This window comes from Mytilus trossulus, chromosome 4, assembly GCF_036588685.1.
Source record: "Mytilus trossulus isolate FHL-02 chromosome 4, PNRI_Mtr1.1.1.hap1, whole genome shotgun sequence".
NCBI lineage: Eukaryota > Metazoa > Mollusca > Bivalvia > Mytilida > Mytilidae > Mytilus > Mytilus trossulus.
The window spans coordinates 37,239,878-37,259,018 of record NC_086376.1 but is presented as its reverse complement, the minus strand read 5'-3'; the positions used below and the strand labels follow the sequence as shown (position 1 = coordinate 37,259,018).

Below are 19,141 nucleotides of genomic sequence, written 5' to 3'. Positions count from 1 at the left end.
TCCTCTATCCATCTTTTAAGACTTTTTGATTCGAGCATCACTGATGAGTCTTTAACCGCCAAAACTGAATTATTTTGCTGCATAAGGCCAAATTGTAATGTAATCGAGAATTTTATGCCATAGAATTTCAAGTTATATAAAATAAAAAAGTGAGGTATGATTGCCATGAGACAACAACATGTTATGGAAGGATTAGTAGTGTAGTCTAGCACAATATTAATATCATTCATTAAACACTAGATTTATTTTCTAATTACTTTTTCGTCATACATTTAAAATATAATTGCAAAAAAATACAATGTACTAGTTTTAGTCGACCCTAATTTCGTAACTTAAAAAAAAATTGAATTAGCAAAAGCACGATTGGTCAAGGAATAAAGATTGATTAGAAAATGATAAATCAAAATTTGGCCATATACAAAAGAAATATGATGCTCCTGATAAATTGTAACCTTTCAAGTGTTTTAAGTTCAGTGGCAAATATTGCATATTGCATGCTATTCAGAACAAGAACACATGCACAATAAATACTGTAGGGAGATCCTGTAATATAGACCGTCTTGAAATCATTTCGGGGAAACTTGGACTGTCATTGGAATGAGGGTATATCAGAAAGAAACAGAAATTTCAGCATAAATAATCATGTTCCATATTAAAAACAGTTGCATCTAGTGTTTAATTTGTATTAATTTTGAACAAAATGTGTCTTGGATCATCAAAGTATGTCGCCAATGTCGGTAAGGTATGTAGAATTGAGATGAGATTCTGTTTGTGCTGCCTTCGGTAATTTTTGCACGTATCTATACAGACAAAATTTTATCGGAAGTTATACGCAGATTTAACAAGTTTGACACTTTTCCGATATAACATGACAAGCAAATTTGATTTAATGAATTTCGTTATCACTGGTTACTTTGATTGGTTCGTGTTGTTTGCTTAATGTCCAGTAGCAAATATTTCATGTATGTTAAAGAATTGTTTCGTTATTGTCCAACATGAAATTCAAGTTTTATTTTTTTTTAAACGGGTCGGTTACGTTTATGAAAATGACCAATAAAGTTAAATTTTGTATGCTGGTAGATTTTTATTTGAATCAATCTAATTAAAATATAGATCTCTGATTTTGTGATACTACATTCATATGGCAGTATATATAACGAAAGCAGAGATCTATATTTTATTTAGATTCAATTTAAATGTAAAGCCCAGCCGAAGTTACCGAGTAACAGCATCGGAAATACACACATAGTTGCTAGTTGCATTACATGATGTATAATATTTACAATAATATTCAAAATACAAAAAAGAAAACATAAACCAAGGCTTTATATATTTTAAATCTCACTGCATAAATCCTTAGATCGACCAAGAAATTCATTTTAAAAGTGTTTCAAAAGGTTCAACGAAATAAATGACTTCTGAAAAATGATAGGCAACAAGGAAGCAATATTTAAAGTGTATATAACAATTGATTCGCTGTGACCGAATATCTTAACAGTGGGATTTTCAAGTGAATCAATTAAATTTAAACCGGTAGTAAGTCTGTGACCGAATATTTTTAAAGATAGTCAAGAAAGATGCTCTTGTAACTAAGTTTAGTGAGTTCATTTTATATTTGATATTTTCAGTTTTAATGACGATTGATAAGTAAACTTATTTTTTTGTTTTATGTATATACTTTTTGTTCATATTAATTTTTGCTTGATCCATATGGGTATTTTTTGCAAATACAATTATTATAAAATTTAATGTATCTTTATTAAAATACATTTTTGAATACTTTAACGAGGTATATAACGAAGATAACATGTACCATCTTTGAAACTGATGCTTAATTTGATTAATTTTGACGAACTTGAAGGTAGCTAAAATAACAGATTCTGTATCCTTTTTAGGTCATAAGTAAATTTTTATTATTTTGACGAGGGTTGATAACATAATATCCACTTTACAAAAAATGATAAATTTTGACTTATTTTGAATGAGGATTGAAATACGATAAATATTACCCACTTGACGGTCTATAGAAATGAGGAATTTACCTTAAATTAGTTTATTGGTCATCGATAAGAATTAAAGCCAAAGTTATGGAATGTATCCAACTAAATCAATAATCGCACATTCAATAGACAGATTAACATAGTGTTGTACAATGTTGGAATTCTTATGAATGAACCTTGTAATTGCTTCAGGCCATTACTATTTTACACTTAGGTGATTTTTGCCACGCCCGTAATCGCATATAAGGAAATTTCTACTTCCGATATCATCATAATGAATGGCATTAGACATTTTTGGTGACACCCTCGGGACCAAGTAGCCAATAGTATGGCCAGTAAATTCACACCAATTTAAGCGTGACATATTTCAGGCACGTGGGCGCAATGAGTGACGTCACCAAGAAGGCAATTCTGATATAAAATTCGTATTGTTGGAACAAGTGATTATAAAACTTATTGAGAGTCTGAACATACATACTAATATTAAATTTACAGTGTAAAAAATCAGAACTTACTTTTATATTGGAATTTTGGATTTTTTCTAGAAAGAAACTAAAGGAATAATATTAAACTAGAAATAAGTGATCTCTGTAAATTAAGGTAAGTTAATATTACTATTTGAATATTAATTGAAGATGATGCAATCTTGCGTTAGGTATTTTGAATACGCAAAAGTCCAATTTTTCGAATTGACTTTTATAAATATCTTAATTAGTTTGAAGTATTTGAAAGGATAAAACTTTAAAAAAAAATACACTATGTTATCATAATACATTTTTTTAATAAATCACATTGCTATACAAAGAAAAATTGAATGATAACTGTTATGTTATATGAAGTGTTGTATTATTGCCTATGCTTCTTGACAAGATGTTGAAGTCAGCTAAAAAAAAACAACACGTGGTTCTGGAATATTCCTCAAGTTCGGTCGAAGCTAAAAGTTGGAAATCCAAAAATAGCAATCTTTTGAGAGCATAAAAATCTTAAAGAGCTTATACAGAAGGGCTAATTTTGATAAAAGTAAAAGTATAAATTGGACATTGCCGATATTGTATTAAACTTCATTTAAATTGTTTTTTCGATTAAATGTTTAAAATGGTTTTTAGACATAACATGCTCAGATATGGATACAAAAGCTAGCAGCCGAAGCTCAGCACATATTTCCGAACGATGAATGTATGGATCCATCAAACGAAGGCCATACTATAGTAGACAATATCAGAAATACAAAAACTAGTCCAAAAGAATTGAGAAATTTCTACATATTGGTAAAAAGAGATATATACCCAAAAGGCTATGATAAACATAAAGTAAATTTTAGAAATTCAATGCCTGTTTGAGTTAATACTTACAAATATACGTGTAAAAAAAGTTTATCGTAGAATGTATAAACATACTAAATTAAAATTCTTTTCTTTTATTTATTTCAGATTATATAGATAGCTATTTTTCAATGGGAATCTCTACAACAGTAATAAGGATTTTGATTTCCTTTCTTTTTTGCTCAACACTATCATTCGGACGATATTTGGTAAGTAGATAAAACTGTATTTATCGTTTAAAAATTTATTTTCAGATATTTTACGTTTGACATTCATTTTTTTTAATAATGGAATTTTTAAAGGTAAAACATCAAATATATAATTTTGAGATTTTTCGTTATATTGTAGTATTTTTTGTTTTAATTTTTATAGTAGTGACAAAAGTCATTCATCACGTCCGCATTGTACTTTTTCTAGGTATGCCCATAATTCACTGTCTTAACCACTCCTTATTTGACGATATTTGACCTACTAGTATATTTGTGTTATTTAACCTGATGGGAACTGTTCCAAGTGGGTAATGTGTACTTGTTTGACCTGACATTTTTCTTCTCTTTCAGAGTAATGACAATCTATTTCGGGAAGTAAAACGGCTGGCAAAAGGTAAGATAATACAACTATTTTCTTGCTTTTGAAGTTATTGAATTGTTGATAACAATATCGTCTGGAGATTAAATTGAAAGTTTTAAACGCATTTATTTGTACTTTTAAATGGTAAGACGCTTTGAGTCATTAAAAATTAAACGATCTTTTCCGAAAGTTTACTCGAATGATTTTTCATGAAAATAATTTTTATTCAACAAAAAAAGTTCTTCATTATTCACATTGTTCTTTTTCAATTACAGAAAAGCGAACGACCGAAGACAATAAATTATTTTTCAAGACTGGCGAAGACTTGCCTAGCGAAACGATAGGAACAGCACACGAAGACATTGTATTGGAATGTCAAGCTGGCGGGAAACCAGCAGCATCCATTCACTGGCTGAAGAATGGTATAAGAATACAACAGGTAATTATAATATACTAGTATTTAATGAGTTATTAATATTTCTAAATTATTAATTCAATCTGGGAAGATTAGACTTAAGCTTTTTTAACTTTTGATTTTTTTTACATTTCGATCGATTATCTTGCATTTACATACCTTAGAATTAAGCTGTTTCAAAAACCATTTGTTAATTTCAGAAGCTCAGTTTTTGGACTCCAGAATTTAATTCATTTTCAGAGAAAATTTGAACCACTTGATTCCTCTATGATTTTTTAAATGATCCTTTTTATTATTCCAGGGTCCATCAAGAGATTATAAAAACGACGAATTATTTGTTGAGGAAATATTAAACGAGAAAAGAGGAGCTTTAATAGGACTTGGTTTTACTAAATCAAAGTTATATTTGGACTGTCTATCTCCCGAGGACGAAGGGGAGTACTCATGTGTAGCTGAAACAGCAACCCAGAGAATTGTCCAAACAACACAAGTTTCAGTCGGTAAGTACACAAGCTACTGTTTTTTCTACTAAAAGATGCAAACAATTATCGTTATGATTTAAAGGAAGATCGCTTCATATAAAATTGTAATGTGATTTATAAATTAATCGCCTATTCAACAAATTATTCGATTATTCAACAAATTTATCGGCTACTCATCAAATCATGGACTCTTCGACAAATTATTGGACTTTTCAACGACTCTCCTATTGATAACAATGATTTGATATTACTGTTGTTAATAAACCTTATACTTTTATTTCAGTTGGCCAATTTGAATCCAAAGCTCACGAAAAATGTATCGTAAAGAAATCAATTCATTGTAAGTATATATTATATACGGTATATTATGTTTTTGAATTTTTTAATGCAAAAATGTAAAACATATATATTAAAAAAAACATTTCCATGACTCTTTGCATTCGTTTCTTTTTTTACCGTTCCTTCTATACTTATAATAAAAAAATATACCACAATATTTGATACCAGTAAAATCATTTCAGCTTTAAACATGCAGTTTATTTATGTTTGATTCTTTCCATTGTAGCTGCTTCTGCAAGAATTTTTCTATGGACAAGCCATAGAGTAGAAATAAGTGGTGCCTCTGTCCAGCTAATGTGCAGAGTAGAAGGTAGTCCATCCCCTGTGGTATCATGGGTTACACCCAGAGGAAAAGAAATTTCACATCCTACAGAAAAATATGAGGTAAGTTTATTTATATTTTAGAATAAAAAATAAGAAATGTCTTTTTTTTTTTAATTTTCGGCTGTTTTTTAAACTCGTATTTTGAGCCGAATTTTATGAAGTAGTTTTTGTTATTTTCTCTATTGTTTATGTCTAGCTTTCCATTTAAACTCATCAGTGGTTTATTTTTTATGTTAAGACCTTATTGCTAATTCATTCCGAAATTTTTATATATTTAGTATCAAATTTCAAATTTCTAGTATATTTTTATATATTTAGGGAAAAAAACAACATTAAAATTCTTGTTTTTATAGTTTAGTAGATAAGTAGTAGTTTGACATTCAATTTACGTTAACATTCATATCAGATTTTCTTTTTATATTCGCTTTTATAGTCATAGATTGTTAAATGACACGTCTTTTTATGATTCAGGTGCTAAGTAATGGAGATTTATTGATACGGAACATTTCGTGGAAAGACATGGGATCATATACTTGTTCATGTACTAATGATGCTGGCGTTGACGAAATATCAACCTTCCTTTATCCAGTAAGTATCTAATTATTAGCGTATAATCTTCTGATTGTTAAAAAAACTACTGAATAAGATATTAAGATGACAAGATGCAAATGCGCTTTTTCTAACAGAATTGAGACGAAATACGTTAAAAACACAACATCATAACAACCAAACTTCTTATTAATTAATGATTAAAAATGTTATCAAGAAAACACATTTAAATGATCTACTCAGAACTCACTTCATTCTTGTCAAGTATTGTAAAACACGCATAAAACACACAGAACATCATCAAACAACGCATTAACTTAAGTCGTTTAAATCAAATGAAGATCAACACACAGATAATAGTCCTTAAATAAGGCAACAGTAGTTTACCACTGATCAAAAGTAATAAATCGATTAAGCGAAAACAAATCTGGTTACAAATCAAAACAGAAGGAAACAAACAAAGTATTAAGCGAAAACAACAGTATTTTATAGTATGCACTTAACAAAAACTTTATCAACAGAGTTTTAAACTGTAGCAAAAAAAATATAAATTAGTTTGTCAAGATTGTTGCAAATGATATCATACTATACTTTCACTATCTCGTGTAATACTAAATTATTTCGTCTTTCCTTTTCAGACAAGAAGGAGATCGTAACACTAACCTGTAAAGGCATGATACAGAATTCCAGCCATTTTACTGTCTCTTACAATTTCATTCCGAAAGCTTAACAATCTGGTTCCTTTAAGAGACTTTAATCTTGCCAGAGAGATCCATGAACCAGTCCCAACATTTGTTGTTGGTTGTTGTTGAATATGTGCAATGGTTATATTGTTGTGTTCTCTGTTAAAACTTTACAATTGTTGAAGAATTTGTCTCATATATTATTTTTAATGCATTTTGCGTTCCGATTAATTCGGATAGTCCACGATATTAACTATTCACCTTCATTTTAATCAAATTGTTTTCTTTCTTATTTCTTGAAATAGTCAAGAGTGCATGCAAGAGTATAAATTGGAATGTTGAGTGTGGTATATTAGTAGTGAGCAACAAAATACACATATCTGTGAGAAAAAGTCTTTTCTGAACAATTTTATGTTTTAAACTAGAATCCTTTATAGTGAACAAAACCTCCTTTTCAAATGTCGTCTGCTATTGATGCATGGCGTATTTATTTCCTGAGTACTTTATCCATGACGTCATCAAAACATATCATTGTGAATCATTATTTATTTATAATTGTTCATTCTGTGCCATTTTTATTGTAAAATAGTCATCCTATTTATTTATTTGTTTTATTTATTGAGATTATTTATTGAATATGACATAATGTGTAATATTGTGCTCAAAATTGACAAATGCCTTTAATAAATCCAGATGATTTTCTGTATGTGTTGTATAATTTATCGTCCTGTCTTATCGTGATCGAATTAGCCATTTTGCCATTTCCTTGGAGATTAATGTAAATGGATCGGTTGATGATCATTTTGTAAGACCGTTCTTGTTTCATAAACGCAGACAAATCTACTATCAATTCATAAAAGAAACGGTCATAAACCTATGTCGAGTTAACTCATTAGTTACAATACCTCATCATCTAAAGGGTTAAATGAAATATTAATGATAATTGCTTATTTGATGGAATATTACTGTTGCTGAAGACCAGATAAATATCAATAAGTCATTTCCAATCGTTTTGAATATCCACAAATTGGATATATTGGTAATTATCTAAATGGTCATAATTTGGAACTATTCAACAAACAAATGACGAACAGTGTAAGGTATAAACTTATTGTTGTAATAAGCTGAGCGATATTGGTAAATAATAATGGAAATCGTGTTTCAAATTTCCTGAGCTCATTTTTTTTCATTTTATATTTGATTCACAAAATCAGAAGGATATTCAAGAGAGGCGAAAGATACCAAAGCGATTAATAAAAAAAAAAACCCATCATGAGTCGAAAACAAATTGAGTGTCATGGAAAAAACCCACCCCAAAACCCAACCGAATTTAAAGTCAAACGACCAAATTTAAAGACAAACAACCGTATACAGAACACAACATAGAAAACTAAAAACTGAGAACTTAAAACCCTTTAAAAGAAGGGATAAATTCAGTTACACAGGAAGAGTTAGCAGCAGCGTCTTGCGGTATTGATACATTTCTACTTATATTTTGTATGTTAATATATAATTTGGCATTGAATATGGCCATGTTGTCGTGTGAAAGCAAATCGTCGAAGATGGGTTTACCTATCTACACCCCTGTTCGTTGCTCTATTAGAATTACATCATTCAAAGAGACGTGTTCACTCATGTTGATTTGGATCCAATTCATCAGTTATTGTTCGTCTGATTTACATGCTCTATATATCTTACAATAATACTTTAACGATGGCTGATGCACGTATACATTGTAACAGCAGAGTCAGACCATGTAGACAAACCCACTTTAGCTTCTTTTAGATGTTGTCATTTTAATGTTATATTTAATATTGCCATAAAAGCGGGAGGTTTGACTGGCCACAATATAAGGTTCAACCCATCATATGTTTTCTTTAAATGGCATGTACCAAGTCATGAAAATTGCCATTGTCATACCGGTATTATAGTTCGTTTCTGTGTGTGTTGTATTTTAGTGTTGTGTTTCTGTTGTGGCGTTGTTCTATCTGATGTTTTCCCCTCAGTTTAAGTTTGTAACTTGATTTTTTTTCTCAATCGATTTATGAATTTCGAACAGTGGTATACTACTGTTGCCTTTATTAAGATGTTTTTTATTCTTATTGTTTTCATCAATCATGTCTATATACATGTAGTATAAATATAAACGTGAAGACAATCGAATAACAGAAATAACAGACGTCAATAGGACATCGTTATTGGTATTACCCTATATTGTTATTACCATATGTTAAAGCCTTAATCGTCTCAAGTCTAGACATTTGCATAAATTAACAAATACTACAAAAGATCGGCCATCAACACTAAATTCCCTAAAGAACAACAATTTTTAAATATAAATGATTGTTAAATCTCATCAATCGATTTTGAAGACAGCTTAAAGCAATCACTACAAAAGAGGGGCAAAAGATACCAGAGGGAGAGTCGTCGAACTCTAAATCGAAAATAAACTGACAACGTCATGGCTAAAATAGAAAAAAGACAAACAAACAATTAATACTACAAAAGACACAACATAGAAAACCAAAGGCTAAGCAACATGAACCCCAACAAAAACTGGAGGTGATCTCAGTTGCTCCGGAAGGGTAAGCAGATCCTGTTCCACATGTGGCACCCGTCGTGTTGCTTATGTTATTTCAAACTTATGGATCACATTACCTCAAAAAGAACTGAGACTAATGACAGGGTAAGCATCTTCTGCTATGCCGGCATCACCTGCAAGTGAATCAAAATGAAATCAAGGTGGGAAAGACGGTATGCTACTTTTGGGAAATTGACAATTGGATTGGAAATTAGTAATATATTCTTGCTTGAAGTAGTCCTTCTGTTCAAGCCTAATGAACATAATTTGTTAATATAGAAATATTGTCATGCGCTGTAATATCGACATTTTAGCTTCCGATTACCCTTCACCTTACAATATAACAACGTCATGAACAGTGCCAGAAGTCACGATCTGTTATCATAAGTAATATAACAAAAGTACCGAACTCCAAGATAAATTCTAAACGGAAAATCCATAATCAAATTGCAAAAATAAAAGTTAAAACAGATAAAAAGAATTGATAACAAATTTCAAATGTATTGTATTAAATTTTGTTGTAGAACAAATCTAGTCCTACAAATACAATCTTTATATTTGTTGGATATATGAAAATGAAAGTCAAATCACAAAAATATTGAACTGAAAATGGTAAATCCTTCACCAAAGCGCAAAATCAAAAGTTAAAGCACATCAAACGAATAAATAACAACTTTCATATATTCCTGACTATGAACATGCATTTTTTTTATGCAAAACATAGTGGATTGAACCTGGTTTTATAGCGCTTAACCTCTCACTTGTATGACAGTCGCATCAAATTTCATTATATTGACAACGATGCGTGAACAAAACAGACATCACAGGGAAAATGGTCAAAAAAGGGTACAGCAGGCATCACCGTGTCGCAATTTCAATCAGAATAAAAACAAACAAATATTTAACAAAGAAGCACATAATAGCATTTATCAAATTTGACAACCATATTAATTGCTTACTTATTTTTCTATTTCATTTAAGTATCTTAAAATCAACCCATAAATGATTGCAATATTTCAAGTCCTACTGAATGGCTAGATTAACATCAACTCTGATGTAGAATCGCTTGAGTTATATAGCAATTAAACACTGTCAAGTAACTGCAATTAAGTAAATACAATCATCATAGATACCAGGATTAAATTTTGTATTAGATTTATCATATATACCAGGATTAATTTTGGATATACGCCCGACTCGCGTTTCGTCTACAAAAGTAAACACATTTTAATAAGTAAATCTAGTATTTATTTTTAAGAAATTTATGATATCTTCCCGTTTGACCACCACAATTTCAAAATGAATATGTATGCAATCGAAAAAATAATAATCAGGAAATAGACGTCTTTTACCGCATAGAGTCGAAAGAACATGTTATTAGCTTTCAGTTAGTGTACCAAAAAATTACACGCGTTTTATCGACAAAAATCCCATTAGTTACACTCCAGTAAAAAACTTAAAATCCCGAACAAGGTATCCAGTTGAAAGGCATGACGAATCAAAATTGGAAGGTTTTCCCCTAATTCAGCTACGGTAATTATTATCTAGATAAAAATGCTTAGTATTTTGATCAGTTTGAAATTTTGTATTAATTAACAGTTTGTTAATAAAAATTATCATATTAATGATAAATCCCATCAACACAGAAGTGCTGACCACATGCCTTGTAATACTAGTACTCTTCGTGAAAATACTTCACCAGCAGTGGCATCGACCCAATGGTCGTTAAAAAACTCACCAAAGATACAAGGTTTATAACTATGAAAATGAACATTGTCAACTTTGTTAAAAATAGAAACTAAACAGTTTTATACTTGCTTATAGTTATCAAAGGTACCAGGATTATAATTTAGTACGCCAGACGCGCGTTTCGTCTACATAAGACTCATCAGTGATGCTCAAATCAAAAATATTTATAAACCCAAACAAGTACAAAGTTGAAGAGCATTGAGGATTCAAAATTCCAAAAAGTTGTGCCAAATACGGCTAAGGTAATCTATGCCTGGGATAAGAAAATCCTTAGTTTTTCAAAAAGTTTAAAGTTTTATATACAGGAAATTTATAAAAATGACCACATTATTGATATTCATGTCAACACCGAAGTGTTGACTACTGGGCTGGTGATACCCTCGGAGACGAAACGTCCACCAGCAGTGGCATCGACCCAGTGGTGTTAATAGTTATCAAATGTACCAGGATTTAAAATCGTGGAAAATGCTGTTAAAAAAGATACAGATGATATTGTTCATGATTTGTTTGAATGTTTTTTCTAAGTTTAAGTTTTATTTCTCATGATTGATTGACTTTTCGGTTAAAATCTTTTTAAACTATTTTTTATGCTTCCCATTGTATAAGTTTGCAATTTTCCTCAAATATATCACAAAATGTTGGTAAATATCCGCCATAGAAAGTTTCAACGACTTTTTATTTATAGAATAAGGCCGGTAAGATATTGTCCTCAAACTGACATAACATTTGTCAATCTACAACCAAGAGAGGCAACTTTAAATCTTCTGAATGAAGTATTATTTGTTTTATCGTTCAATATTTTTAACGTCTGCGATAGCAACACATATTAGTTCGTACTTTGACTTGTGATGTTCGACAAAATTCACTTCAAATCACAGGCAAATTTCACTCACACCAGTTTCACGTGAATCTGACGTAAAATTCACATGAATTTCACCTAAAAAAACTTATACGTGAAACTCACGTGAAATCAGATTTTGTGAGTTTCACGTGAATCTCATGTGAAACTCATGTGAATTTCACCTAAAAATCACGTTAATTTTTTTCATGTGAAATTCACATGAACTTTTAAAATAGAGTAATTCAAATAACATCTAAATTTTCAAATTTAATTTAAATCATGAAAAATATCATTTTTTGTTGTTGTAAATTTCAAGTGAAATTCTTGTGAAAATGTTCACATCAGATTCATGTGAATGTCAATTCACTTGAAATTCACATGGAAATTTTCATGTGAGATTCATGTGAAATTCGTGTGAGCAAATTTTGCATGTGTACGCAATGAAATGAACTGATGCTACAACATAACTGTTTATTCATAAATGTATAAAAGAAACGAAAAATCAAATGAAATTACTGGATGTTTACACAGACCACAGTTGATATTACTAGTACCATTTCAGACGTAATGAATTATATATAAAAAATATTACTCACATTAAATATATTCGACCATAGCTCTAATTAATTTGAACTTTTATTTTACCTAAACAACACCTATATAGTTAAGATATTTCCCAACAGAAAGATGTAACAAATGAAAAAAAAACACCATTTAACATTGCATCCATTCAATCGTTCCTAAATTCTTTAACATAAAAAAAATGATTTTCAGACTGCCCATGTTGTCCGTTGAGTATTGCACGAAGGAAAATCTACATAAAATGGGGATCACATGTTTCAGTAGGATCTTCTTACCATTCCGGCAAACACAATATCACACTCAGTTTTTGGTTGGGTTTATATTGCTAAGTCTTTAGTTTGCTATGCTTCGTTTTGTGTAATGTTGTTTGTCTATATGCCTCTTGTCTTGTGTAGCCATGGCCTTGTCAGTTACTTTTCCACTTATGTGTACCTTTCGCCTATCTCCTTCAAAACGCAAGATGATTCAAAAGCTTTAAGGTGGTATGGGAGTCTAAAATAAAAATGATAGAATTAGTTCATACTTTGTCAAAATGTAGTATCTATTGATACATGCTCAAAAATATTTTGAAAATGATAGGTCACCGCGCATTTTCTCAAGCTACAGGTTGTGACAAAATGACAAATTTTGTATGGATTATACAGGAAGACACAACATTTTGTGAATAAAAACTAAACAAAATGATAGAATTGTAAAATAAATTTGGAAAAGATTGCTTTAAGACGATGCTTTGAGAAAATCAAAAGAAAAGATAGGGTCACCGTACGTTTTTTCCGGCTAAAAGACAAATATGAAAATGTCATGTAGAGTCCTTCAGAAAATGCACTGTTTTAGAGTTACCTCCCCTTTAATTGCCAATTTGAAAATATTCAAAAACAACCAAAATTAATCTAAACTTGTAAAAATATTAATATTTCTAGGTTATATTCTTATAAATTGGTTCTTTTAAATGAAAATTCACATTAAATATCTGCATTTCTGCATCAAATTTTGCTAACTTGATAGAAACTATGGACCTTAGATTCTCTGTTTTTACAATCCAAGATGGCGGAAGACACCCATACCATCTTAAATGAATAAAAAAGTTCATCCAATAATAAGATCATATTGCACCAAATTTTCAAATACTTTTTTTACAGGATGCTGTGGATACTCTAAACATAGTAAATTTGTTATTCGTCCAGATGGTGAAGTCTCTCAATGTATCATTTCCAATTTAAATAAAAGAATTAAAAGAAAATGTTATAGTATTCTTTGCCATTCTAATTTTTCAATATAAGGGAAATTCGTGTGACTTTCAAACATATATATAATTAGCTTTAGATCCAGGTTTAATACAATTAAACAATGCTCTTCAACTTTGTACTTGTGTGGCTTTATAAATATTTCGATTTGATATGATGAGTCTTATAGAGACGAAACGCGGTTCTGGCGTACTAAATTATAATCCTGGTACCTTTGATAACTATTTACTCTGCTGGGTCGATGTCACTGCTGGTGGACATTACGTCCCCGAGGGTATCACCAGCCCAGTAGTCAACACTTCGGTGTTGACATGAATATCAATAATGTGGTCATTTTTATAAATTTCCTGTATATAAAACTTTAAACTTTTTGAAAAACTAAGGATTTTCTTATCCCAGGCATAGATTACCTTAGCCGTATTTGGCACAACTTTAGAATTTTGGATTATTAATGCTCTTCAACTTTGTACTTGTTTGGCTTTATAAATATTTTGATATGAGCGTCACTGATGAGTCTTATGTAGACGAAACGCGCGTCTGGCGTATTACATTATAATCCTGGTAACTTAGATAACTATCTATACACCATTTTCTACATAGTAAGATCCTGTACCACGTCGGGAATATGACAATTGTTGTCCATTTGTTTGATGTGTATGAACTTTTGATTGTGCTATTTGAGTTGAAGCGTTTCGTTTTGAATTTTATCGGAGTTCGGTATTTTTGCTATTTAAATTTGTTCTACATTTATTTGTTATTTTACTTTGTTCTACATTTATTTGTTATTTTACTTTGTTCTACTTGTATCTGCTATCTATTGAAGAAGTGTTTAAAGTATTGTACAATGCACATTTTTTTTGGCTTCTTTATCAGATTTATTTGTATGTTTGTTTGAATTTTTTCAATTGTTTAAATCAATTGTGTTGTAGTTCTATTATGTATGTTTGTGTGAATTGTTTTAGTCAGTCGAGTTGTATATCTTTAATGTATGTTTGCACAGTTTTGGGTTCCGGGTCCCAAGTATTTGCATGTAAACTAATTGTCTGTGTGGGTGGCTTACAAAATGTTATCAATATAAAATATAAAATCAGTTGGTTCTATGAATCCTGTTATTCTTCTTTTCCTCTTTGGTAATATAAACACTCTCCTGAAATTTATTGCAATATGCAAATGAATTTTATGAAAAGCAAAGATTGCCATAGCAGTCAAATCTTTCGGATTTGTTGGTCCTGATACTCTCCAACTTCGTACTTTATTCTGCCTGTTTAACCTTTATGATTCGAGTGTCATTTATGAGTCTTTTGCAGACGAAACGGGCGTCTGTCGTGCAATATTTTAATCCTTTATTTGAAAGACACATACTGTAAGCTATATTACTACATGAGGAAATCAGGTCTTCATATTTATACTGCAACTAGTTGTGTTTATTTCCTAAATATAGTAGCACAGCTACAATGTATATTTTTTGCAATGTCAATTTCATCATGGAACACTTTTTCCACAGTCAGGGGTTCATTAAGGGATGAAAATAAGTTTGAAATCTGTGTTACAATTCAAATAGCTATGCACATATCTATTTAAGTTGCAGTATAAAACAATATTAGGTCAATGTCAGAAAAATATCAACTTTCTTGTACTCGGCGCAAAACTGGGGAAGTGCTCTATAGAACATCACCATTCCCCAGTTTCTCAGTCTTATGCAAAAAAAGTTGATATCTTTCTGACATTGACCTAAATTGTATATGTATTCTTATCATAATTATCACATTTGTCCTTGTATCAAAAACCGAACTGTCCTTGACTACCAATAGACAAGTATAGAATTATACATTAAGTAGATTCAAGGTCTCGAACGTCCTTTTTGTCTTTTATTGCCATATGTTGAATATATGATCTTCAAAGCTATTGTCATTCAGAGCAGTAAATTTGGTATTTGGAATTAAAAGACTGGATTAAAAGCTTTAATGGGATTTTCATAATCGTCATTAACTGCTTTAGGCTTCATAAGAATACAAAAAAATAATAATAAAGAAATAAATTAGGTACTACACGCGGCAAAAATCAATGTAAAAAAACAAGCCCAAATCTAAAATTGTACACTACATCAGCCATTTAAAAGAAAGCAAACACAGATATTACAGCTAACAGAACTAAATTGTTTTGAAGATATTTTCTAGATTGTACTTTCGAACCTTTTATTCATTCATTATTCATTCTTCAAAAAAATTGTTTGTCTGTGAGAAAGTCTATTTGTTTTTGAATCTGTATACTTCCTTTTTCATGTGAAATTGTGTTTAGAGAGTATATCACAGATGTTCTGGAACCATTCATAACTGCTACTACAAGAGATACGTTAAAATGTTTGAAAAAAATATTTGAGCAGGATTTAGAGTCACAGAAAATATCATCTTTGGCATGCAATTATTGGTTTGAACATTTCAAAGAAAGTATTGTAACACTTCATTTCGAATTGCTTAGTTGAGATGTCACATTAATTTTCCTTAAGTACTAAACTGAGTTAAGAATATAAAAAATATAGTGAAAATTGAAAAATATAGGAATTCACATAAACTAAATTTACTAAATCATACACTAATTTTTTTTATACATTAGACTCTGGCTGTACCAAGTCAGTAATATTACAGTTTTGTGAGGCGTTTGAACTCTTGGTTTTGCCATTTGATAAGGTACTTTCTGATTAGAATTTGCCCTTGTATTTCGGTAGTTTTGTTCTGTTACTTTATTCTATTAGTCAAGACGAGCCGTAAAGCACAATAAAACAAAACATGATTTCAGTCATGTCCACATAGTCTCAATTTAGTTATTTATAAAAACACAAAAAAATTTATGAAAAGGATACGTTCATTTCATTTGACTGAACCAAACTAATCACGTAAACGGAAAAGAAATATACAAAGGTGTCAATTTGAGTTAAAAAACGAGACGCTAGAAAATTAACACACGATAGGAACGCTATAATGAAAATACTGTAAAAGTAATATGAAACGATAGAATGACCGGTAAAAAACAATGTTAATCCAATTCTTGAACCAATGAATACATACCCACGTCATAAACTAAGTTTTCTGTGCACGATGTTATCATTTTTTTTGCATCAATATCGTTTAGTCGTCAAAAAATATTTCAATCGGTCGGTGTTATGGTGAAAATACTAGTGGTCGTGTTTTGAAGCCAAAGTATAACGATTGTCATCCGTTTGTAAACAATCAACAAAGAAGCATGGATATTCAGGTTAGCACGTGTATAACAGATACATTAAGATATAGTTTATTTTGATAACGGAGCGATGTTCATGTTTTGTTACCCTTTCGCACTTGCGTATTGCGATCACCATATTTTTACATGAAAGGTCACACTGCATACGGAAAACATGTCGGCGAATGGTTTGTTGGAAGCAACCAATTAAAAAAAGTTAACTTTTTCTTTGAATTTTGAACAAATTACAGAATTTTCTTGAAAAAAAGTGTAAGTACATAAGTTCATAAAAAATAGCCATTTAGTTATAAAAAAACATATGCATATTTTTATTTTAGTTTGAAGTTCATACGACTTTAAGTAAACTCAACAGAAAACTTAAAAGACTAGCCGAAAACAGTGCACATTATTGCTATATGTACCATTACTTTCTCGAAATTTTGATGCCATAATACAAAATATCTGACGCCGCAATTGGCATGATGGAAAAGTGATTATGGTATGTCGTCAATAGTTCAGATTCTAGGGTCTATCGGCGCAGATTTCTAAATAGCAATAAGGTGTATTTCTTAAGGATTTTGTTGACATTTGTCAATTCGCTTCTTCCTATTCAAGTTTTACTTCTTTCGCTTCCTCCTTATCACATAACGCTATATATACTTTTCCTGTGCCGTTTTTCTATAATCTAAGCCATTGGTCCAAAACTATTTGCTACCTATTATTCAAATATATTGATTTTCATTATGATAGTGAAATGTAAAAACTGAACCAATTAGACTACTCTAAAGTCAAGTCACAATTTATAAAAGTGAACCCTGATAGTTCAAAGAACGGTCTTTAACACAGAGCCTTGGCCCATTTGACTGTTCTTATGTAATATTGTACTAATATGAATAATTCAGATTGAGCAAACGATGGATTTTTAATCGCAAATTTCATTTATTTGAAAAAAGCAGTTGCCATTATATATTGTAGAGATAAATAACTAATACAAATAATAAACAGTACGTTATTGCTCTTTCCTATATAAAAATAACTGAATAAGTAAATGAATATTTTATGAGCCATCTACTTTGATATAGTCAGATTCATTAGAACAATTTCATTTATCTATATGACGTACAACTGCTTTCACGTGGATTAATATTGTTTCCAAATCGTTACAAAATGCTGCGAAAGATTTGTATTTAAAGTTGTACAACCCCTATTTTGATTGATTGATTGTTGGTTGCTTTACGCCGCATTAGCCTATTTTGAAATGTCCTTATATCCATATATGGGTGCAGGAAAACCAAATAAATGTTCTGAAAAACTGTTATTGATGCAAAGAGCTTATTAAAAATCGACGAAAAATTTGTTGATATATAACCATAAGTTAAATAGAATTATTGTTTCACCAATCCTATCCACTGTTCTTCGACTATAAAATAACTAAATGAGACCTATAACCGAGTTTGTACTAACATGATCAACGCGACATCCTTGCGTAACACCTGATGTCACTCTGGTTGTTGCGGAAATTCGTTCTCCTCTGTGTTCTTTTTTATCCTGTGTTTTAGTTTTTAGTGTTTTGGTTTAGTTTTCTGTAATTAGTTAATACCTCAGTTTCTTTATGTTAACTCTTTCATATACATTTGATAATTTGATTTTTATATTTACTGTTTGCAATAGCATGAATTGTTCTATATAATAAGAATGTTTTTATCCCGGGCATAAAAACAATGCCGTATTTAGCGAAACCTTTTTAACTTTTGATCTTCAGTGCTGTACAACTTTGTACTTTTTTCACTTTCGATCTTTTATATCTTGGCGTCACTGTTGATTTTTGTGTGGACAAGGCGCGTTTTTGGCGTATTGAATTTTAAACCTGATGCTTTTTGTTTTCTATTAATCAGGCTTTTCTTTGTCTAATATGTTCTCCTATTTATTTGTATTGTAGTCCTGTAATATTATGTTGTCATCTCAATGTTATATTTAACTTTGCCATTAAAGTGCGAGGTTTGGCATGCCACAAAACCAGGTTCAACCCACCACTTTTATTCCCCTTTAAAAGTGTCCTGTACCAAGTCAGGAAGATGGCCATTGTTATATTATTGTTCGTTTATGTGTGTGTTGCATTTTAACGTTGAGTCTTTCGTGTTTTCTCTTATTTTTGAGATATTGAGATAAGACGTGGCACGGTACTTGTCTATCCCAAATCATGTATTTGGTTTTCATGTTATATTTGTTATTCTCGTGGTGTTT

At 30.6% G+C, this 19,141-nt stretch overlaps 1 protein-coding gene across 1 annotated transcript; it reads left to right on the top strand.

Annotated features, from left to right (window-relative positions):
• Window positions 1–2,386: 2,386 nt before the first annotated feature.
• LOC134715238 (zwei Ig domain protein zig-4-like) lies at window positions 2,387–7,386 on the top strand. Its single transcript, XM_063577287.1, has 9 exons — window positions 2,387–2,600; window positions 3,431–3,531; window positions 3,883–3,925; window positions 4,168–4,331; window positions 4,609–4,807; window positions 5,073–5,129; window positions 5,355–5,512; window positions 5,924–6,040; window positions 6,640–7,386. Exons 2-9 carry the CDS (start codon window positions 3,454–3,456, stop codon window positions 6,655–6,657), a joined length of 834 nt encoding a protein of 277 aa, XP_063433357.1. The 5' UTR covers window positions 2,387–2,600; window positions 3,431–3,453; the 3' UTR covers window positions 6,658–7,386.
• Window positions 7,387–19,141: the final 11,755 nt, after the last annotated feature.

Bases quoted from the DNA above. Each gene is read 5' to 3' on its own strand.
- LOC134715238 (XM_063577287.1), top strand. From the start codon at position 3,454: ATGGGAATCTCTACAACAGTAATAAGGATTTTGATTTCCTTTCTTTTT. The intron at 5,130-5,354 runs GTAAGTATATAT...TTTCCATTGTAG, and splicing joins CGTAAAGAAATCAATTCATT to CTGCTTCTGCAAGAATTTTT. The intron at 5,513-5,923 runs GTAAGTTTATTT...TTTATGATTCAG, and splicing joins ATCCTACAGAAAAATATGAG to GTGCTAAGTAATGGAGATTT.